Source organism: Parasteatoda tepidariorum, chromosome 1, assembly GCF_982258835.1.
Source record: "Parasteatoda tepidariorum strain Cologne lab strain chromosome 1, Ptep-v5.0, whole genome shotgun sequence".
In the NCBI taxonomy this organism is placed as follows: Eukaryota; Metazoa; Arthropoda; class Arachnida; order Araneae; family Theridiidae; genus Parasteatoda; species Parasteatoda tepidariorum.
The window spans coordinates 119,586,065-119,610,339 of NC_141755.1; the positions used below are offsets into that span (position 1 = coordinate 119,586,065).

At 29.7% G+C, this 24,275-nt stretch overlaps 1 protein-coding gene across 3 annotated transcripts in view; it reads right to left on the minus strand.

Annotated features, from left to right (window-relative positions):
* The window catches only part of Usp47 (ubiquitin specific protease 47), a 109,392-nt gene that overhangs the window by 49,577 nt on the left and 35,540 nt on the right, over positions 1 to 24,275 (minus strand). For all 3 annotated transcript variants that reach the window (XM_043052876.3, XM_043052877.3, XM_043052878.3), the window contains exons 11-16: positions 22,906 to 23,099; positions 7,842 to 7,896; positions 7,383 to 7,592; positions 2,985 to 3,064; positions 2,228 to 2,279; positions 91 to 164 (exon numbers count right to left, since the gene is read on the minus strand). In XM_043052876.3, coding sequence (XP_042908810.1) covers positions 91 to 164; positions 2,228 to 2,279; positions 2,985 to 3,064; positions 7,383 to 7,592; positions 7,842 to 7,896; positions 22,906 to 23,099 — 665 coding nt within the window. The remainder of the gene's footprint in view (positions 1 to 90; positions 165 to 2,227; positions 2,280 to 2,984; positions 3,065 to 7,382; positions 7,593 to 7,841; positions 7,897 to 22,905; positions 23,100 to 24,275) is intronic.

A 24,275-nucleotide genomic window follows, 5' to 3' on the forward strand; every position in this document is an offset into this window, starting at 1 on the left:
AATAAGAATGCTAGAAACAAAAAAATAAACAAATAAATAAAAAATTTTAAAAAATTAATTTAAAAAAATTTGATTTAGTATGTTCTATACCTTGAGTATGCACTTGAATAATAACCTCTTAAGGGTCCACCACCATATGTTTTTTGGATGTCATCATACGTTATCTAAACAAAAAAAACACATTTCTGAAGTTTATGTACAGAAATGGCTATCTTTACAAGAATAAATGGGCATAGAAATAAAATAAGTGACTGATATATATGGGTGATTCTTTTTAAACTTGACAATTCAGACCAAAAAATTTCTTTAAATTTAAAGTCTTCAAAATAATCTAAAATTTTTTTTTATACTTCTTTAGTCACACTTATTAATATCTTGCGGAGAACAGTGCAGTTTATTGACATTTGCTCCAGTAAAAAAATAAAATAGAAATTCACCAAATCTTGAATGCCAGGAAAATGACATATTAGCTTAGAAGTTTAAAAAACAGTCATTTTAAGTTAATAGTAAGTAACACAACTTAAGCCTTTAGGTCAGATGGACCATAAATTGCTTAAATTAATTCTTTTTATCCACTGTAGAAAGAATCAAAAAATTTTTGTTGCTGATAAGTACAGAATAAAATTGTGTACAATAATCAATCATTAAATAAATAAATAACTTCGATTACATCCAAGCATATTCAGGGGTCTGTTTAGAAGAAATTTGGGTCCGTTAACAGAGCCTTCACAAAATATCTTTTCATAAAAACGGACCCTTCACAAAATATTTTAACTTAAAAACGGACCCTTCACAAAATATTTTAACTTAAAAACGGACCCTTCACAAAATGATTTTTCTTTTAATTGGACCCTTCACAAATTTGTTTATCTTCATTATTGTTTTGTTAATCGAATAAACCCTTCCCAAGGCAGAAAACAAGAAAGATGGATGTAAACGAATTAAGTTTTGTCTTCGGCAGACGATTCTTCCATTATTCTTCCGAAATGAATATTCTGCGTTCAGCAGTGTATAGGCTAAATATCAAATGTTGCATCTCTAATTTAGAAGCAGTAATTGCTGTTTATTTTTGAAAATTTAATTTTTTTATTATAATTTTACAGTGCACAGCATAATCTTGTATCTATTTACAATTTAAAAAGTCCTTGAAAAAGTCTCTTTTTTTTGCAATAACGGACCCTATTTGCACAAATTCATAAAAACGGACCCTGGTTGAAAGAATGTGAGTAATTTTTCACAATTTCACATAAAACGGACCTTTCACAAAATGTCTGGACAGACCCCTGATATTACAATCATACATAAACTTGGTATTAGGTTAATATTTGCTTTCCCTCCTTACAGTATTAGCAGTTAAAAAAAATTTCTGGTAAGACTTTAATGTCCTGGCATTCATAAGCCAGGAAAATGACAGCCAGGATAATGACAAATTCACCATTTTATAGCATATAACTTTAATTTAATTTAATATTTTGACCTAAGACGTTTACATTCTGCATAAAACAACAGGATTTCGTAAAATAACTCAGATAAATCTATGTAGTTTATGTTATTAATGATTTCAGGAAGGCAGGAAAATGACAACACAAAAACCTACTCATCTTGAAAAAAATTTTGAAATAGATTTTGAAGCAGAAAAATTGGTTCTTTATTCATGCAACAAGACATGTTCATATAGAAGGGTATCTAATCAATCTATTAACTTAAGATATTGATTGCTGACTATCTATTTTGGTTATAAACCACTAAATAAGATTAGCCAGGAAAATGACAGATTTTCTTGGGACAAACAAATTACTGACAGAAAAAATTATTTTAAACGAAGTTTTTGTAAATAATACCCTCTGGGTATATTCTAGAAATGCTTACATCAGTTGAGGTAAAAAAAAAATTAGATATTGAAAATGTTATGGGAAGTTTTGTAGCTAGTTATTATTGGAAACATTGTTTGGGACATGCGTGGAAAATGACATTTTGAAGTTCAATTAAATATTTTAACTATACAAAACAGTCAATGCTAGTGCAAAGTCATTTTAAAATGCTAACAGCAATGCTATTTATTAATTTTTTTTTAAAAAAAAAGTTCTTTTAGAATTATAGTATTAGATCTAGGAGCAAGGGACAGTGAATTGTCATATTTCGTGAGATTCACCCATATGTAAGGATAAATGCAGCAACAAGTGTCCACAATCAATACAAAAATAAAGAAAACAATACATTACTTTACCTTTGTCACCTGAGCATCATTGAAACAATACCATTCCCCATGCTTGAAATCTCTAAAGGAAAAATTTATCAGTATATCATAACATTCCAACAAAATTTTACAGTTAATAAAATCACATAAAACCCTTAAAACTAACATATCTTTTTTAGCTGAAAAGTTTTTAGTAATCTAATTGCATTTCCTTACAAAAATATTATTAAAAGTTTAAAAATTACCAGTAAATATAAAACATATACATTATTTTTTAAACTTATGAAGATGTATTAAAGGGACATTTTAAAAGTAAAGGTCACCAGCATTTGCAATGCATGCTAGACTTTAATACTTTCTAATCTACTTGATACAGAACAATGCAAAGAATTTCTCAGGCTGATTACGATTAGACTAATTACAATAAATCTGAAATAAGGCTATTTACAACAAGACATCACTTCTATGGGATTAGGATAATCAACTAATGAGTGGTGTATTTTCAAATCAGCCTAAAAGCATAAGAACTAATTGTAATAAGTCTAAAAAGTGAAAAGGTTGATTAGAAAATACAAGAGATTTATTTACTGAAAAACAGATAAAACATAATAAAAGATTTCTCATGATGAATATTTCATTTTTTACAAAGATGAGTTAACTAAATCTGTCTTACAATTTAAACAAAAAAAAAACATGAAATGACTTCAAACTTTAAATAAACAGCAACATTAATTTAAAATTTCTTTAATAGGGTTCAAAAGCATTTTTAAGAAAAAAAAATATTTACTTAATGTATGCATAATAATGGCCACCATTAGCACTACCAGAATGCACCATAATCGAGAACAGCTCATAAACATATGGACCCTAAAAAAAATTATACAAAATTTTAAAAAAAAAGAACAATTAATATTGATCATTAGATTATTCACTTAAGTAAAACTGCAAAATTAAGCAATATACATTTTTCTTTTTTTTTAAAAAAAAAACATTGACTTATAATAAATATTTTATTACAGTCTTCAGTATGACCTCCTATTACAACAATCCTTCCAATGCATAAAGTCCCATCCCTGTGGCAGAATCGTGGTGACACGGCAATATTATTGCAGAACGTTACAGAGTTCTCGCAGAAAAACCTTTCCTTTGTGAAGTAAAAAATTTGGCTTTTCTTTTCTGCAGAAATTTGTGTTCCATTTTTTTTATTGATTTCCAAGTAGCTTTTAAAATCCTATACTTTTAATTTGATATTTATTTCAACAACTGAATCTCGAAATGAAAACACACATTCAGTAACCCCTTTTCGGAAAGTCCAATCAACGCGATTTCGCCATCAGTCTTTTTTTCGATAGATATTGCTACAGATTTCTTGATTTTTTAATTACTTTTTTTAACGATTGATTGATTTAATGAAGATTTTCAAAATGCGAAATTATTTGTATGTTTCCCCCTACAAAATGACAGAATATTGGCCATAATATTAATATTATAAAAAAAATATTACATATTTGATTAAAAAGTTATGTTACGCTATTTTAACCAAAAAAGTTAAGTTGAAAAGTATCTTGCAGAATGACACTAGTATTAGAGAGGCATGTCGTAGAAAGAATGAAAAAATTCTGCCATATGAAGTCACCTATTTCAGAGACATTGTTTTTAAGTCTATTAAAATGTCCACACTAAGCAATTCATTGCTATATGCAATGCAATGAAATGCATTGTAATAATAATTGCTTTCTGAAAGTAATTATTAAACACAATTGATGGAGGGGAAAAAAACTCTTGAATCTGTTTTGAATGAAGAAAGATTGACAAGATCCTCAAAATTCTTATCCTAAGTCTGAGGTGTTTGTACTTTATTCATAATCTGCGTAAATTTATTTTCAATGCATACAATAAATTTATTAATCAAACTTTTCTTGTTTCAAAATTGTGTTCACTCTTTTCGTGAAATGTTAGTCTCCTTGTGTGATTTATTTCAGTTAAAACATGCTCTCTTCGTAATATACTTGACATATTTACTAGAAACGGCAGCCTATATCAACATATTAATTAAGCATTTTTCACAAATGGAGTGTGATTTTTAAGGGTGCATGTATAATTATTGAAAAAAGTTGCCAATTTTTCTATTTAGTTACCAAATATTTATTATACAGTACAAAACCCGTTATCCGGAAATCAGAAAACCGGAAAACCAAAAAACCGGAACGAAATTCGATAAATTTTCCCGCGATTTTTTTAAAAAGATGTTTTTTTCTTCATAAGATTTTAGGATTTTTCTTTCTTTTTTGAAAGATCTTTACCTTACCATCAGTTTAGAAATAATCATTAGTGTATTACTTCATCGTTTTTTCTTCTTTTTAAGATAATTTCCAAATATATATATATTTTTTTAGTTGGGTTTAACGATAAAAAAACGGCTTTTTGTAGCGATTCAGAAAACCGGAAAAATCAGTTATCCGGAATAGCGATGGTCCCTATCGTTCCGGATAATCGGTTCTCTACTGTAGTAAAGCAATCCTCTGTCAAAATTGGTCAAGTATTCTTTTTAGCATTTAATTAATATAGTAAATGGTATTTTTGTGCATTCACGATACTATGCCCACATGTTATCAAGTCACTGTTTTAAACAGATGCTTGAGGGTTGTTTTATTGAGTGTCAAATGCAAAAAAAAAAAAGAGAGAGAGAGAAAACAAGCCTCTCCCCAAAAAAGAAACCACTGTCTTTTTAAGTAAATTTGATGATATTTGCAATTAACAGAAAATGTGTCAGTAAATAAATATAAACCATAGATTAGTTTTATATATTCAATTATAAGAAAAGTTGTCAAACACAAAAGCTGAAAAATATTTGGAACCACAAGAGTAAAATGTCTATCAGATGGAAAATTTCTTCTGTCTCATTCAGAAATTTTTTTCTCAATATAATCTTCAACGAAGCTAAATTTATTATTGAATGTATGAAAAGTTTTTTCAACATTTGTCCTTCTAAGATTTTATTACCAGTATTTAAAAAATTTTTGTTTGGTACTCAAAATTACGTACATCATTAGTTGACTTTTTATATTAATTTTATTTTTAACATGTGCTATTTTGTTTGCAGAGAAAATGCTACAAGCATAAAAATGAAACCAACTGTAGTACAAATACTTAGGATTAGTACAAATACTTAGTCAGGAAGTAATACATTCATGGGTGCCACTCCAAAAAAATTTCAAGGCTGAACTTATTATTTTTTCTAATTAACACAGTCTACCATTGTTTAACAGAATTTTCAGAAATATATTGCCATACCTGCCAACATTGGAGAAATAGAATAACGGAGATTTTACTAGTGACATTTTTTTGGCTACAAGTACAGTTTTGATACATCATGTATAATCATGTAAGTCAAAAAGAGAAATTCATAGCTGAGAATAACATAAGTCCTTACATTTAGCAAAGTAAAAAATATGTTTATAGATCTCAATCTAAAGAAGATTTTTAAACCATTATTTATAATTACTTAAACTATTTTATTTAAAAATCAGCCGACCCAACTTGGGGTTTATTACTACCAATGTTCAACTCGGTAGCCTTGTAATTTTGAACCCAATTCAGAAGACTCCTGGATCAAATATTGGTAGAAATTTGCCTTTGGAGGAATTTATGATGGAACAAACCCGTATTTGCAGAACCATCTACCATTGAGGATATTTTATGCCAGCACAGTGGTCGATGCAAGCCAAATGCGGAATTCGCATCGAGCAACCATCACTGGGATTCAAACCCAGTTCATCTCATTGGAAGGCGAACACTCTATCTCCTGAGACATCACCACTCTACTTAAACTATTAACACTCAACATACTGCAGTACTGGCAAAAGCACTATCTGTTGAGGAATAAGATAAGTATTTTTGCCATCAGCAGATATTTTATTACCAAAAATCTATTTTTCCTAAATTAATTTCTTCAACAAATTCGGAGAAATTTGAGAATATACGGGTAAACAGGAGATAGTCGTAAAATACTGGATTCCTTGTTAAATAACACGAGACCTTGCAGGTATGTATTGCTTAATGACTGCAAAAATCATCTTTCTTTGAGAATGGCCCACATATTACATCAATGACTTGTTTATTTTTCCTCTAATTTTTTTACAGCAAACGAAAAAAAACATAAGTCTTTTTTTCACCATTTGCTGAAAAATAAACTACCAACTTTTTCTTTGAGCCATTTTCATGAACATGGACACTCATCTGTAGATATTTGATATTTCATCATCAATTTTTTTGTCCTAGCTCTACAAAATGTATTTTTCTTAAAAAAATTTCAATTTGAAAGTTTTGATTCTCTCAGAATTTCTAAAAATCAGGGGGAAAAAACTCAAGCAGATTCAACACTTAAGACATTGAATTTTTATTATTCCAATTCTTATAGTGGTGTGTCATCATTATTAGATTATTTTGCAAGAATAATAAAAAAAGAATGTTTTCGATAAGAAGTTATTTTAAAGATTTTTTTATATCCAACTGACAAAATTTTTGGGTTCACAACTACTGAGGTTCAACTATGTAGCCTTGTAATTTTGAAACCAATCTAGAAGACAATGGAACTCCTTAATCAAGTATTAAATGTGCCGTTTTCGCAGAGAACTTTTTTTGATTGAACTAACCCGTATTTGCGTTACATGGAGAGAAAAACCTCCTACTGTTAACCTAACAGCAAAAGGATTCTAACTCATGATTCTGTGTACAACTGAGGATATTTCACACCTGCACTGTGTTCGGTGCAAACCAGGTGCCAAATTCATATCGACCAGCCACCGCGGTTCAGCTCATCAGATGGCAAATACATTATCCCCAGAGCCCCGACAGTTCTTGGAAAGAGATTAATTGTAGTATGGAATTCAGCTCACTGGCTTTTTCTTCACACAGATTTCAGTCCTCAAAACTGAGAAGTGGCACCCGCGTACTTTGTTCACATTTTGATATTTTGAAAACATTTCTTCATCATTTGAATTGAAACTTAATTTAGTCTAGGTTTTCTAGAATTCACTTCTCTTTAACTTCATGATTACTTCATTAGGTGAAAGAAAAAAACCTCCTACCATGGTGAAAGATTTCCCTCATCTGTCTCCTTAAATATGTTCAGATTTATATGCATAAGTCAACATGGAATTTATTCTGTCTGAAGGAGACATACCTTTTCCATGGACTTCTTTAAATTCTTTTCATTAATGCAGACTTCATGAGAGTTTTCTATAGAAGGTCCGACATCAATCCCTTCATCATCATCCTGTAGCTCATTGTCACTTAACGTCTCTGGAGACATTGTGTGTCTGTTTGGAAAACCAGCATTCTCATCATCTAAGACGGAACCACTATCTGTGGTATCACCATCATCTGAGGCTTCCTACAAAGACATTAATGTAATTTTAATTTTGTAGTCTTATATCTAATGCAAGATATTAACAAAACAAAAAAAAAACTAAGAGAATAAATTTCATTATTTAAAATAAAATAAAAAGTATCTATGAAACTGATAAATTTCAATATATTTGATAATAATTGTATACGTTTATCTTTAGAAAGTAAAGCTACAATTTATTGCAGTTAGTTCACTTTAAAATAAATAAATTAAACAAAAATCAAATATACTTACTTTATTTTCTACTTTAATAAATTCATTTACTGTCAAAATTTCTGGAAATGCAACTCTGAAAATAAAACAGACAAATGAATTATTTTCGAATATTAAATACACAAGTTAAAATTGAGGCAAACAAAGTAGGGTAAATTCATATGAATTCAACCAGGAAACGACACTCATTATCTCAGATTTTCATTAAACTTTGCATGGATGGTATTTTTGAGCACCCAAATAAGGATATAAATTGTTTGATTTTATCCCCAAGTTATAGTTTAACTGGCGATTAAGGTTTCAGGAATTTTAAAATTTCTGTTAAATGCACCATTAAAATACAGTTTGTCATTTTGTAGAAAATAAATTATAACTTTTTTGTTTATCAAGCAATTTTGATGAAATTTCCTTAACATACTTAAATACAAAAACAATCTAGTAAAAATATAATTAAAAATATAAATATTTATAAATTAAAAAAAAAATTACAAAATGTTAGCTATGAACTTCTTTTAATTAAAGATTGGATTTCATGCCACGTGGAATATCTTCAAAAGGGAAAGAAATAATCTTTTTTTTAAATAAAAAAGATGGATTAAGCTTCAAATTAAAGTAAAATTTCATAAACATTTTGCATGTTAAGAAATTATTTAGATTTAATATAAACATATTAGAAATTATAAATATGGTAGATAAAATAGGTTCAAAAATATAACATTCATTAATAATTGCAGGGATGATTGTGACACTAAGTGAAAAACTCTAAAAATTTTACATGCAAAAAATCGATACCAAGATATCAATTTATAAGCCAATCATGTTTCATATTTAACATAATATTTTGAACTAGCATTTATAATTAAATTACCTACTAATAAAGAATATCATACCTTTATACTAACTAATTCAAGAAAAAATGTACTTCTTACAAGAAATGCAATATTTGGATTTCAAGAATGCAAATTGGGATACTGAAATTTTAAATAGTGTAAATATGAATCATGCTGCATGATTTTTAGATCATGTGAATACGAATCCCAATGTGTAAGTTGTAAATCACATATAAATACAAAAGTATATGTTTGATATTAAAATTGTGCGAATGAGAATCGAGATAATAGCAGATTCTGGAGCAACCAAAGACTCTGCTCAATGAATTGGAGGAAGAATCAAGTGTATGTAAAGGCTTCGTAAACAGAATTTAGTAAAAGTTTTAAAATTTCTTTGAAAATAAATTTTTAACCAACAGAAGTCCGATAACCAGTGGTCTTGAATTCTACGAATATATGTGGAAAAAACAGGGGGCCCTGCTTCTAATTTTTATCAATATCATTAATTATCAATAAGAACTTTTTGAAACCTAGAAAAATGCAGAAGTGCAGTGTGGGAGAAGTTACTAAGATTGATTGTCATTTGTTGAGTTATGCCACGAAAAAAGCTACACAGACCAGAAAAAACTTAGCTGAAACTAATTTAACTTTATTAAAATGGAGAATAGAATCAGTCAATAATTTTATAAGTGTTTGTCTTCATCATCAAAGTTTGTTTTTGAAAATATATAAATTTTTACAAAAAAGTATGTTGTGACCCTTTCAAAAAGCACAGGACTTCACTTAAAACAATTTGAGTAGTAACTTAAAAACAAAGCAGGATAATTTAAAAAAAGTGTAATCTTAGTTTGAAATTAATTTACCTGAAGATAAATATGTGTTAAACTGTTGTTAAAATATGAAATGCAATTTTAAACATAATGTCTTTAAGTCTAATTAAACATAAAAAAAATAATATTGAAACAAATATTTACTTAGTAATAATATTTTCCGAAGATTCAGCAAATATTTTATTAAAGTTCAAGTCAAAAATAGACTCAGGGTATCTGCTACAATGCAGATTTTCAAATTCATGATTTTTCATGACTAATTCCAAGAATTTTTCATGACCAGTGTTATCACTACAATGCGAGAACATGAGAATCTCGCATATTTTTTTCTTTCCTCGCATTAAAAAATGATTAACGCAAAAAGTTACGGCACTCAGTGGTTTCATTACAGAAAAAAAAATAGAACATGGAAATAACTTCAACAAACTTCACTAATCTATAGCAGAAATAATTGAAAAGCTTATGCTGGCAGATGTAGAGGATAGGAAAGTGTGTGCACAATGCTACAAATTTACTTAGTGATTCCGAATAGTTCAGCATCTTTTGCAAGGTCATTTATCACTCAAAATCGAATTAGGACAAAATATCGTAACAGATTGACTGATAAGCATTTGAGCAACCTAATGAGAATAGCTGATGAAAGAGTAGATATAGAACATTTTCCATATGATGATGCAGCAGAAATATTCAATGCTTTAAAAATTAGATGTTAAAAATGTATTATAATTAAAGAAATATTTTTTTTCCAAGTCTATTCGTGTTTTCTTAATTTTCAGAAATCTCACTTAACTTTTGAAATCTCACCCTGTTTTTGAGAAAGGGTGAGAAATTCTCTTCCATTTTTTTTCTGCAATGAAAACACTGATGACTTAACAAAGTTACTATTTTCTTCGACAAAAACACAACAATAAATTTAAAAAAGCATTATAATAACATTAATTGAATTGATAGTGTGACATTAGGTCACAGCCTAATTTATAAATATCCTGTTTTTTTAATCAATAATACTAATTCTTTTGACTTAATTTATAATTTTGTAATACATTTTTTTATTTCATCATCTTTCTTTAGCCCCTTAAGCGGTAGCGCAATTTGGACTTTCTCCCCCTAAAATTCCTTACCAGCTCCTTGAAGAGCCCCTTTATTTCGAGAACATTCCACCCTTTTTTTTCTGAGAATTCCACTGGTTGTCGGCATCTTTCATCTCCGCGTGTATGTTGTGTTTCTCAACCGTAACTTTTAACGTATAATCAATTTTTCGTCTCAACTCGTGATTTTTAGATAATTTAACTTTAACTTGCACAACATGCACTACAACTTCAACCATTAAGTTTTTGTTTCTTATAAAAAGAGCGCGCGAAAGATGACGATGGCATTCGAAAATTCGAGAGTATCATACTCCACGTCGCGCTGTTGCGTGATTTATTTTATCCTGTCCTCGTTAGGAGGTGAGGATGGCGTCTCCTTCGCCATTTTTCTTGTGTAGTTTCTCATTTATGAGATGAACCTTTTCTTCAGCCATAGAAAAAATTCCACTGACTGCCTGTTTTGCTAATATAGTGGCTTCAATATGCCTTCCAATCAAAATTTCCGAATTTTTGATAGCAGATCATAAAAATCTTATTCATAAGAACAAAAATGTTATCTTCAATTTTGAGAGAACTGTTGCGATGGATGATTTCTTATCAAGAATCCCAAAATCCGGGAGTGTGCTTCAACTGTCGGTATTGCTGCTAACACCTTGGCTACCGGTTATCACTTATTGATTAATGGATAAAGTTGATCTCTAAGATGGAGGAGAGTGATCGTCAACATGCAGTTCTGAATTTGATCTCGTCTAAGCCAGTTTCATCCAAAATTTCCGTGTTCCTGAATTTATTACCCAACATGCAAATCTGAATTTGATCTCGTCTAAGCCAGTTTCATCCAAAGTTCCGTGTTCCTGAATTTATTACCCTTCACCCACTTCTCCACCTGAGACTGTGTATTGGATACTATTTTTGCCGTTAAGTATGGATCCTCAAAATAAAGAGTTTTTTTTAGTTTGAAATAACTGTTTTAATAGTGACTTATTCATCTGGATTTCCTAGAAGGTAACCACAGATTGTTGGAGATTTTCTTTGTAAACTCATCTCTGATCCAGGACTGGATATCTTTTTATGGATAGAAAGGTATGTTTTCTGTAGAATACATTTGTTATCTTCTGGAACTTTTTTTTGGAAAAAATTACTATTTTTCTGGGTTAGCCAAACTTCGTAAATGTACCACTAACTATGTTTCACCCGGCCATTAATTTTTAGTTTTTCTCTTTCTAAATTGTTATCATTTTTTGCAACTTTTTCATTTTTATTCTATACCCAACCGTAACAGGGCATCTGGTGCCGTTCCGCTTTTCGGTTGGTGTATATAGTTTTTAACTAAATTTATTTTGACCAGTGATTTCAAATTAAATTTTTTTTACTATGAGTAATGTAAGATATTATTATTCAATGTTTAATACAATTAATTTCAATAAATTTCTTTAAGTTTGGAGTAGGAAATGAACTGTTTATTTCAATAGTTTTTGATATAATAGCCAAAGAAACAATAATAAATTATGCAATGTAATCAAATTTTTTTAATAGACTTTATGTTTTGATTGGTTAATTAATATCTTGTTTTGGTTATTTACTAATTTGTTTCATACAATAACCAAATAGATAATTTTTTTAAGTTGAAATAATAATAATTATTTGTCATAAGTTCTGTAATTGAATATTACAATTGTTTTATAATAGTGATTAAAAATAACGATTTTGATTAGGATGATTAATATAAATATTTTTGATTAAATAATAAGTAGTAATTGGATAAGATTTGGTAAATAATTTTTCATATAACAATTTAAAAATAAGATTCCTTTTATTTATAAAATTGATGTTTACATAAATTATTTGAAAAAAAAATTTTTTCACAGCAATTGGTTAAAATAATAATTATTATTTAATATTTGGTAAATTTTATGTGAACTAAATATTTTGCTTCTTATGCTTTTGAATCAGGTCATATTTGATAATTTAATTGGTTATTTTGTTGAAAGGTTATTGAATTGATTTTTAATATGAATTGCCAATGTCTTACTCTCCTATATTGATAAATTATTAGTGTTCTAATCTATTATACTACAATTACATATTTATAATTGATTGGTTTTTGAAAACTTTTGGGTATTTATTTGCACTTTGAAATAATTAATGACAATATTGTTTTTTTTCTAATGGTTGATATTTCTTGTTTATGCAAGTATATCGTTATATGATTAACAGTAATGTGTAGGGTAAAATAATTTTTTTAATTGTGTTTTTCTTGATACTTAAATTTATTATATTTCAATGTGTACATTATTTTCATGAGGTTATCAAAAGGTTACAATTAGCAATAATACCTGTGTCATTGATACTATCATTAAGTAATATTTTTTCATTAGATGACCCCAATTCAAACCCGTAATAGAACTTATTCTAATCCAATAATTATGCCTGACAACGTAAATAACATAGAGGCCAATAGGCAAACCCCTAAATTCAATTTCAATAGTCCAGAATTTTCTGGAAATTCTCAGAATGTAGAGTGGTTCCTGAACCAAATTAAAGATCTAGTAAAATTAAATCAATTTGATAATCCGGCTGCATTATACTTATTAAAATCAAAATTGTCTGGGGCTGCTCTCACTTTTTTTCAGAATTCACCTGAATGTAGGGTGGTCACAAAGTTCGAGGATGCATGTCAGCTGCTTCAAAATTTTTTCAAACAAGAAGATTCTTCCTCGGCTGACTTGGCAAAATTTCAGGCAATCAGCCTTTTGCCCTCTGAAACTATCAAAAATTTAGAATATAGGATAGATTCTCTTGCCCATAAGGCATATAACTTTATAAATGACCAAACTGCTTTGTCTCGGATAAAAGCCATGCAGTTCTTATCTGCAATCCCTTTGCACCTTAAGGAGACTATTCTCATTGAGGGAATACAAGATTACCGCGAGATGGTCAAAAGGGCCAATCATATCGTGACAATACAACAATCCTTAGCTGGATCGGCTACTCCTTTAGTCGCAGCTCATGCGGTGACTCAGTGTGCTTCTGCTGCACCTGATCAGCTCACCTTAATTTCAAAACAACTCGAAATGCTGACAACAAAAATTGAGACTATGCAGTCTAATTGTAATATATGTTCGAAACCCCACAGCACTAAATTATGTCCCCTTTTAGTTCACCCTGTACAGAACCAGGATCGGGTTGGACATGAACAACCTCGCCCAACTCCAAACCTTCAATGTGCTTTCTGTAATAGGTCTGGGCATATCATGAGTGTGTGTCGAACGTATCTCAGACATTTAAGACAAAATTCATTTGGGCCATTGGCGATGCATTCTTTTCCGCCACAGTTCCCCATGGTTTCTCCCAGGTTCACTGCACCGCAGTATCCACCACCACCGATTCCTAGTCAAAATGAACAATTTAGACCGAGGGTTAATAATACTAATTATAGAGGTAACAATCCTTTAAACTCTCGCAGGAGGCAGTAGGGGATGGCCCTGTCTTCTCATCCACCAAACCATCCAAAATTTTTGATATAAATGAGTTTATGTCAAAATCGATGCATAACTCAAATGTTACCATTAGGGAGTTTTTGACTAACTGTGACTATAAAGAGAATACTGAGCACATAAATATTGTTTCACATGAAATTAATCTTCCAACAATTGCGTCTAACTTTAAAAATGTTAATGTAAATTTTCTACTCGATAGTGGGTCGTCAGTCTCATTATTGACATTAGATACTTTCAATGCAATTAGGGCTCATAATAAAGTAAAATTCTTATCAAGAAAAGTCCAAATAAGAACAGTTAATTCTCAGCTACAATTCTCGGCTTGTGCTGAAATTTCATTTAAAATCCATAATAATTTTTTTCGACATCAATTTTTTATTGCAGATATTAAGAGTGATACTTTTCAGGGAATTCTAGGTTTTGATTTTCTAAGAACACATAATGTTCTTATTAACTTCCAAGACGAGTTGGCGCAATTTAGTAATTTTTGTATTCCTTTAAATAATTTTGATAAGTTAGCTTCTAATCATACCAATAATGAACAGATTGATGTAGTTTTAAAAAATAAACTCACAATTGAGCCAGGCGAGACTGCCATTGCCCATTTAAGAATTAATTCTTTTGCTAATCAAACAAATAAAGAAGTGTACTTCACACCTACTTATAATTCAAAGATATTAATTCATCCTTCTATTAATGTTGTTGATAATAAGTCTTTTAATACAATAATCCAAAATAATTCTGATAACACTGTTCATTTAAATAAAGGCTTGAATATAGGTAATATTATTTGTAATTTTGTTGTCCAAAATAGTAATGATGGTAATAATGTAGATTTAAATGATTGTACTCATCTAGAACAGTGTAATTTAATTACTGCTTCTCAGGATATTTTAAATTTAAGAAAAGATGAACTAAAATCTACTGATTTTGATTTAGCACATTTAGACACTGATCAAAGATTAATTCTTCAAAACATTTTATTGGAAAATGTTGCTGCATTTTCTAAAACCATAAAAACTTTAGGATGTACTGATCGTGTAGTTCCCTCTTTAACATTGAAAAATGACAATGCAATAAAAACCTTACCATTTGAAATTCCATATGCTTTAAGGGATGACATTAAACAAGAATTAGATGAATTAGTGGAAGCCGGGATTATTCATAGGCATGTTAGCCATTGGGCTGCTCCACTAGTCTTAGTCAAAAAGAAAAACTCAGAAAATAGTCAGGGAAAACCTAAGTATCGTTTAGCTTTGGACTTAAGATTACTTAATGCAGTGGTAGAAAGCTCCACTTACCCTTTGCCTAAAATAAGCACTATAATTAATGAAATTTCTTCATATAAATTTTTCACAAAGTGTGATATTCGAGAAGCCTATAGGCAGGTTATGCTTCCTGAACACCTACAGGACATACTAACTTTCACTACTCCTTTTGGATCCTTCGCTAATAGACGACTCGTTTTTGGCCTCAAAACGGCAGCGAGTACTTTCCAGGCTTTAGTAGACCTAATTATTGAGGAATTAAATACTGAGGGTATTAAAGGTATCCACGCTTATCAAGACGATTTCCTAATCGGAGCAAATTCCTTTGAGGAAATGACTAATAAAATATCAGCGTTACTTAAAATTTTAACTAAATACAACTTAACTTTAGCTCCTAATAAATGTTCTTTCTTTAAAGATTCTGTTGAATATCTCGGCTTTGTAATTTCCCATAAGTGTATAACCCCTACTTCATCCAATATAGCCAAAATTACTTCATTTGCTACCCCTCGTAATGCCAAACAGGTTAAGAAGTTTATAGGTGTGTGTGGCTTTTATCGCCATTTAATTCCAAATTTCGCGCAATTAATTGCTGTGTTAACTAAAGTTGCTACAAAGCAATCTAAATTTAAATGGAATGACGAACAGCAGCGGGCATTTGATGCATTACAGAATGCATTTTTTTCGAAACCTTTTGTTCAGTTACCCGACTTCAGTAAACCGTTTTTCCTAAATACTGATGCGAGCAAATTAGGCATTTCAGCAGTTTTGATGCAGGAGCATGAAGGATCTCTTCGCCCTGTCTCTTTTTTTAGTAAGGCTTTGTCCAAGTCTGAGGAAAACTATCCCGCCATCACATTGGAGCTATATGCAATTTTTAAGGGTGTTACAGCATTTAAATCTTACCTCTATAATAGAAATTTTACAATTCTGAGTGATAGTAAACCCCTAAAACATTATCGCAAGGTTACATCACCTGCTGATATTATCACACGTTGGTTGCTTGCTTTGAGTGAATATACTTTTGAGTTTATACATATACCTGGTCATGAGAATGTGTTAGCCGACTGGTTTAGTCGTTCTCCTGATCCTAATTTTTGTCAACCTGCTTTAAATAGTAATGATTCTGAACTAATTTTACCTTTTACTGATATAAATGAAGACCATGTAATTCATACTTTAACTAATAATGACTCCCCTCTTGAAATTTCTTTAGACACATTTAAATCGGAACAATGTAAAGATCAAAATATTCAGGAAATTATTTCTCTTTTAAACAATCCCACGTTAATTAATCAATCTAAGACTGAACATTTCTTTTTAAATGATGGTATATTAATGTATGCCACTGAGGTTTTTCCTCATAAACACAGAATTGTAGTTCCAAATTCATTAAAATCTAAGGTGTTAAATATTTGTCATGTTTCCCATTCTGGTATTCAAAAGACGTATGAGCTTGTGTCTAAAAGATATTTTTGGAAAAGTTGTTACAGTGATACCTGTAATTATGTTAAGTCTTGTGAATTATGTATTAAACATAAACAGTCTGCGAGCAAGCCTGCTCCTTTAAAATCAATGTGGCTACCTCAGAGGCCTGGACAATTTGTCTCAATGGACATTGTAGGACCCATTAAGAATTGTGGATATATTTTAACTTTCATAGATCATTTCTCTAGACATTTAATTTTAAACCAACTAGTCAATTTAACCACTGAGACTGTTTCTAAACATTTAATGAATTATATTACTCATTATGGTAGAATGTTATACCTATTAACAGATCTAGGCACTCAGTTTAAAGCTGAGGTTTTTGAATTAATCAATAAAAAGTTAGGCATAAAATTAGCCCATAGCAGTGCTGCTCATCCTCAAAGTAATGGAATGAGTGAACGCATTAATCAAGCTATTAAGTCTTCTGTTTTAACTTTACATGAGAAAGGTGTGTCATTTGCAACCAGCTTATTAATTCACCAAAATATATACAATGGTTCAATTCACTCTTCAACCAAATTCACCCCTAACTTACTTCATTTTGGTCGTAATTTGGCTTTAATTTTTGATTGTTTTGAAACTAGTGTTGAACCAATACATTTGGATAAATCTCACTATTTATTGGAGACCTTGAATGAACTCAATATTGCATATGAAAATGCTTACCATAATTCTGAACGAGCACAAGTCAAACAAAATTCGAGACAAGGTGCGAAAGCAAAATTAAGATCACTAAATATTGGTGATATTGTCTACTTAAAACATACTAATGTGTTTAAACCTAAATTTGATGGTCCGTTTACTATTTTGTCAAAATTTAATGATGTGGATTATGTAATCCAACTTTTGGACAATACGAAGGCACCTAAACTAACTGTTCATATAGACCGTTTACGTCTATGTCCTCATAGGAGGCAAAATTTGCTTTTCATCCCTCTTTGGATACCTCCCCTAGTGTAATTGATAAGGATATCACTCTCCCTAAGGCTTGTCCTTACAATTTAAGTAAATAATTTTTTTCTAATTAAATTTGTTTGAATGTAACATTGATATGTGTGATGGGTGTTATTTGGGTATCGGTGTATATGATGCTGGCCGTCATATCCGCGGAACATCGGGATCCTGTAGTACTTGTCAGGCAATACCAGTGATTTTTTGGTTAAATTTTTTTTGATATACAGTTTTTGTAACTAATTTTGTCAATAATTCTAACATTTTTTTGAATTGAATGAGGTATTCAAATTGTGATATGGTTTGTATGGTGGATGATGAGCAGTGCCCTCCTTTTTGCGACTCTACAAACTTATAAGTATGGGTTCGTGTTTGGTTGTTCATGTCTAACTGATTGCAATTTTTTTTAACAAATATTTCATGGTAATATTTGTATTTTTTTAAATTACTTAAACACATAATTGTAATTAATTAATGACGTCTGATTTTCGAATGCCAATTTTTTTGTTTTTCGACCCTGTAGTTCTGTACAGTATTTTTTTTTCCTTTTCTAGTATGTCATAAGTCACTATTATTACATACAAATTTTTTTGGATTTTTGCAGAGTGTGAATTCTCTTTGCATTAGTAATGTATAAAAGTACACCTCATTGTACATCTCAAGGTGTCACAACGGTTGTTATGATTTTTTATTGTTTTGTGTTATGTTGTTTTATACAAATTGTTGATGCTGAGTTTGTTAATTGTATATTGTTCAGCAATTTTTGTTAGGTAATGCTTTTTGTAAGCAATGTGTCAAGGCCTTGTTTGTTTTTGTTTTGTTTTAGCAGGTTTTTTTTGGTCAAAGTTCTGTGAGTCAATTTGTTGTTTTTTTTAAGTGTTAAAATTCCTTGCAGTTTTTGTTAAGTTTAATGTTTTGCCTAGGCTTTTCCTGTTACAACTAGTAAATTTAATTGCAAATTTTTTTTAACTTTCTTCAAGTCTTAAATTAATAATTTTTATGCACTTATTGCTCTCACTAATGACTTTGATTTGTTTCAGGTATACATTTTGATGTGTACTAAATTTTTTTGTCGTTTTAACTCGGATTACTACTTATCAATCTTGTTCGATTGGTTTCAATTTTTTTTTTCTCAAAATTTACTTAATGGATTGATGTACAAAATGTTGTACAAAGTTTTTTTTTTTTTTTTCGTTTAAGCTCGGAGTATTGTCAGTCTACAATGGTAGCCTGATTTTTTTTCGTTTGTTTGCAATTTGTCAATTTTTTTATAATAAATTCCAGCAAACAAATCAATTTTTTTTCAATTCCTTCTTACAAGGAATAATTTGAGTTAATGTCCTTTACCTCAAAAAATTGTTTTTCCACTATTACTAAGTGAGATTTTTTTTTTTGAATAATCAATTATCATTTAACCTCCTTAATGTTATTTTATTTGGAGAAGATTTTCTCAGTCTACTTCATGTAGCCTGAATTTTTTTATACGGGTGTTATTCCACGTATAGGCATTCACATGCATCAAGTCATATGTTGTTTAAGTTTAATTTATAGTACATGTGTTGACGATACTGTGTCAAAATGTTTGTTTTCATTTAGCAAACAATTAAGATTGTTTTGTGTTTTTTTTTTCGTCCATTTATCAAACAATTAACATTGTTTGGCCATTTCACTAATCAAGATGCAGCCATGTAAAGCTGCTTATATGTATGTGTCGTTATGTGTTACTAGTTCTTTGTATGTCTTATGTTTGAGGCACAGCTTTTCTCATTTCAGACTCTTACTATCAAAAGTTTTGATATATAGATTGTTATGTAAACATCTGACTATTTGTAAGTGGAGAAGTGGTGAACTGGAGTTTCAGGCTGTTAGAACTTAATTTCATTTATAAATTTTTTGGATTAATATCTTTTTTTGGCAAAAACAAAAAAACATTTTTTTATTTCATCATCTTTCTTTAGCCCCTTAAGCGGTAGCGCAATTTGGACTTTCTCCCCCTAAAATTCCTTACCAGCTCCTTGAAGAGCCCCTTTATTTCGAGAACATTCCACCCTTTTTTTTCTGAGAATTCCACTGGTTGTCGGCATCTTTCATCTCCGCGTGTATGTTGTGTTTCTCAACCGTAACTTTTAACGTATAATCAATTTTTCGTCTCAACTCGTGATTTTTAGATAATTTAACTTTAACTTGCACAACATGCACTACAACTTCAACCATTAAGTTTTTGTTTCTTATAAAAAGAGCGCGCGAAAGATGACGATGGCATTCGAAAATTCGAGAGTATCATACTCCACGTCGCGCTGTTGCGTGATTTATTTTATCCTGTCCTCGTTAGGAGGTGAGGATGGCGTCTCCTTTGCCATTTTTCTTGTGTAGTTTCTCATTTATGAGATGAACCTTTTCTTCAGCCATAGAAAAAATTCCACTGACTGCCTGTTTTGCTAATATAGTGGCTTCAATATGCCTTCCAATCAAAATTTCCGAATTTTTGATAGCAGATCATAAAAATCTTATTCATAAGAACAAAAATGTTATCTTCAATTTTGAGAGAACTGTTGCGATGGATGATTTCTTATCAAGAATCCCAAAATCCGGGAGTGTGCTTCAACTGTCGGTATTGCTGCTAACACCTTGGCTACCGGTTATCACTTATTGATTAATGGATAAAGTTGATCTCTAAGATGGAGGAGAGTGATCGTCAACATGCAGTTCTGAATTTGATCTCGTCTAAGCCAGTTTCATCCAAAATTTCCGTGTTCCTGAATTTATTACCCAACATGCAAATCTGAATTTGATCTCGTCTAAGCCAGTTTCATCCAAAGTTCCGTGTTCCTGAATTTATTACCCTTCACCCACTTCTCCACCTGAGACTGTGTATTGGATACTATTTTTGCCGTTAAGTATGGATCCTCAAAATAAAGAGTTTTTTTTAGTTTGAAATAACTGTTTTAATAGTGACTTATTCATCTGGATTTCCTAGAAGGTAACCACAGATTGTTGGAGATTTTCTTTGTAAACTCATCTCTGATCCAGGACTGGATATCTTTTTATGGATAGAAAGGTATGTTTTCTGTAGAATACATTTGTTATCTTCTGGAACTTTTTTTTGGAAAAAATTACTATTTTTCTGGGTTAGCCAAACTTCGTAAATGTACCACTAACTATGTTTCACCCGGCCATTAATTTTTAGTTTTTCTCTTTCTAAATTGTTATCATTTTTTGCAACTTTTTCATTTTTATTCTATACCCAACCGTAACAGGGCAGATAGGTATAACCAAAACTGTTATACTCTACATCTTCGTAGTTATAAATTTTAAATTTAAAAAACAAAGTAAAGAAAGAGTTAAAGCAATAAAATAGCTGAAAAAATACAAAAGCAAATAATTTTTTCTTCTTTTTTTCTGCAGAATTATACTCGAAAGATACATTTCTTGTTTATCAAAAAGCAGGGTTGGCAGGTTTTTGACATGTGACAGTTTTTGACAGTTTAAACCATGGTTTAAACCGTCACGTCAAAAACCTCACTGTCAAAAATGTCGAAAATGTCAAAAACCTATATTCATATGTGAAATTTAATTAATACATAAAATTTATATATTTTTTAAAGGATAGTGTTTCTAAATATGTTCTAGAAAAAATAAATTTAAAATTTTGAAGAAACACTTATATTTTGAATAGTAACCAAAATCTTGTACTTTTGAAAACTCACATCTTTTGTAATATTATGTATTCGTTTTCATGTGTTATTGAAAATCTGCAGTGATATTATTAAGAAATTTATTTTTAACCAAATTTAGTGTATAGTATAGATTATACTAAAAATTAGACATTTTTAAAGATAAACATTAGCAGTTTTGTACATTAGGCATCTTCTTTTAAAGAAAAATCTTTTTAATATTCTTTTAAATCTTCTTAATAATCTTTTTAACATAAGACAATACAAATTTAAGTGCTTTCTGTTAAATACACAGAGTAGTTAGTGTCGATTTACAGTATATTCAGCCTATTCATTTACTATGCTGAAAATTTAGTTTATCCAAATACTTGTGAATTTCATTTTGCTGAATACGATATAGTTTTGTTGAATATCTAAATATTCAGCTGTTGAATAATTACTTCTTGCTTTCGAGATATGCATTATTTGTATTCTTAATACACGTGGAGAAAAGAAAATTAAGAGATAAAAATTGTTTTAAAATGATAAGTGTAATAATTATAAATAAATATAATAAACAATATGAATTATATTTATCATTATTCATAAATATAACTACTTTTAAATTCAAATTAACATACTGGATAATAAAGATATTCGGTATAACATTAAAAAAAAAATTTTATACACTTGTATCTTATATCAAGTTTGTATTTATACAACATAACTTGTAAGTTCCTTATAAATATTAGTTATATGTTCCTTATATGTCAAAAATGCATAGTAATAAACTTTTAATTTTCTTAAGTATCAAAAAGAAGAAAAAAAAATTTTTAAATATAAATATTTAAACAATTTTTGTGCAAAATTTTTCTGCACATGCATTTGAATATAAATTTCTGAGATTTTAAATCTGTTATTTTACCTTAATTTTAATTAAAAAATATTTTAAAACCTGCTGATTACCTATAGTATAATTAAATTTCAATATAATGCATGGCAACTGTTGGTAGTTTTGAAGTTTATATATTTTCTTGGCAAACTTCAGTTTTTGACATTCTTGACGGGTTTTTGACGGTTTAAACCAGTATTATACCCTTGTCATATCAAAAACCACTTTTTGACGTCAAAAACCCAACCCTGTCAAAAAGGAAAGAAATACTCTTTATTTTTCTGTTTTCATTTCGGAATAAAAAACTTTTAAGCTTATTTTATTTGTTTGGCTCATAATAGTATTGTTTGTTTACATTAATTTAATAGATAACATGTATTGTATTAATAATACATAATAGTTTTCATGGTGTAACGGATAAAACAAAACTTGTTTAACAAGAAATAATTATGATAGTCTCTACAATTTTGCATTAACGAGGTTCTACTGTAGTAAATATCATATTTTGATAAAACATTTATTTTTATGTGATAAGCATAATTGTACCTAAAAAATGATGAAATAACATTAAAATCAGAATACCTGTCATTTAATTTGATACGATGCATAGTGACAGGATCAAAGTCGAAACGTTTCAACTGCAACGTCAAGAGATAAGGAAACTTTATGAATTTCAACCCTTTGTGGGCATCACACTTCTTGTTGCAATGTTCACAAAAATACTGATTAGAGCCTTGTAAGATTTCAGGCGTGACAAAAGCCCTCAGTGCTTCTCCCTGAAAAAACATGCCAAGATTGAAACTATTTTTTCTGAAAATAAAATATTTTAAGATGCAAGGACGAAAAATGTAGCAGAGAAATATATTAAATTTGAATTAAAAGATAAATTTAAGCAAAGAAAAGATTTCTTCAAGGAATTTCCTATTTATATAAAATGAATTAAAATCTAAATTTTGTTTAATGCAAAATAAATTCTTTTAATTGAGTTCAATATGAAAGTTCTGAAAATTTGAGTAACATAGTTAGAAAGCAAAAAACAAAATGGGACAAAGTAGCAAACTTTATTCAGTAAGCGTGGGTGGAGTTTGTAATTTAGTTTTTTGCTCATAAAGGTGGTAAAATCTAGAAATAAGGTTAAAAGAATTTTTTTTTAAATTGTCTTTCCATAACTCTCCATGTACAGCCTATTAGAGTTCAACAACATTAAATAGAAAAGTGTTTGCACAACAAGGTATGATTAAAATCAGAATAGCTACTGTAGAACAAAGAGGGCTTAAATGGCTGAGATACGATACCAGTACGTTGTTCGTGTAAAAGTAGCAAATAGGACTAGGCAATAAATAATTATATCACAGATCATCGAATCAACACATACATTATCATTAAATCTTAAGTCATTTTCAATTTTTAAAAAAAAATTAAAACAAAGCTTGTGGTTGTTTTTACTTTAAGACATCGGTCTGAAGTCAATTCATCTATATAATTCGAAAATTAGGTAATGCTAATAATGTTACAGAAGTATTTTTTTAGAATTAACATTTTCTTTTGTTTTATTTTATTTCTTTTTGATGGATTTTAGATTTCTGATTGTGAAATTTTGATTCAAACTGAATATTTTTTGAATTTAAGCTACATGACTATAGAACGATGTCTAACCGAGGATATATCTCAATATAAAATTTCTTGCATCACCCAGTCCTAGTTGTGAGAAGTATTGACTTGTGTCTGGGGAGGTTTACACAGAAGATATTTCTAGGTTTTTCCAATGGCCGGGGTATTGCGTAAATTTTTTAAAAATTCCTTTGGAAAACAAATTGCAATTTATAAAAGTATTAACCCTTTCTAAAGCCATGGTAAGTATACTTACCACCAATTTTTAAAGTCTATCAGGGGTGATTGTGACACTAAGTGAAAAACCTTGAAAGTTTTATGAGCAAAAAATCGATGTCAAT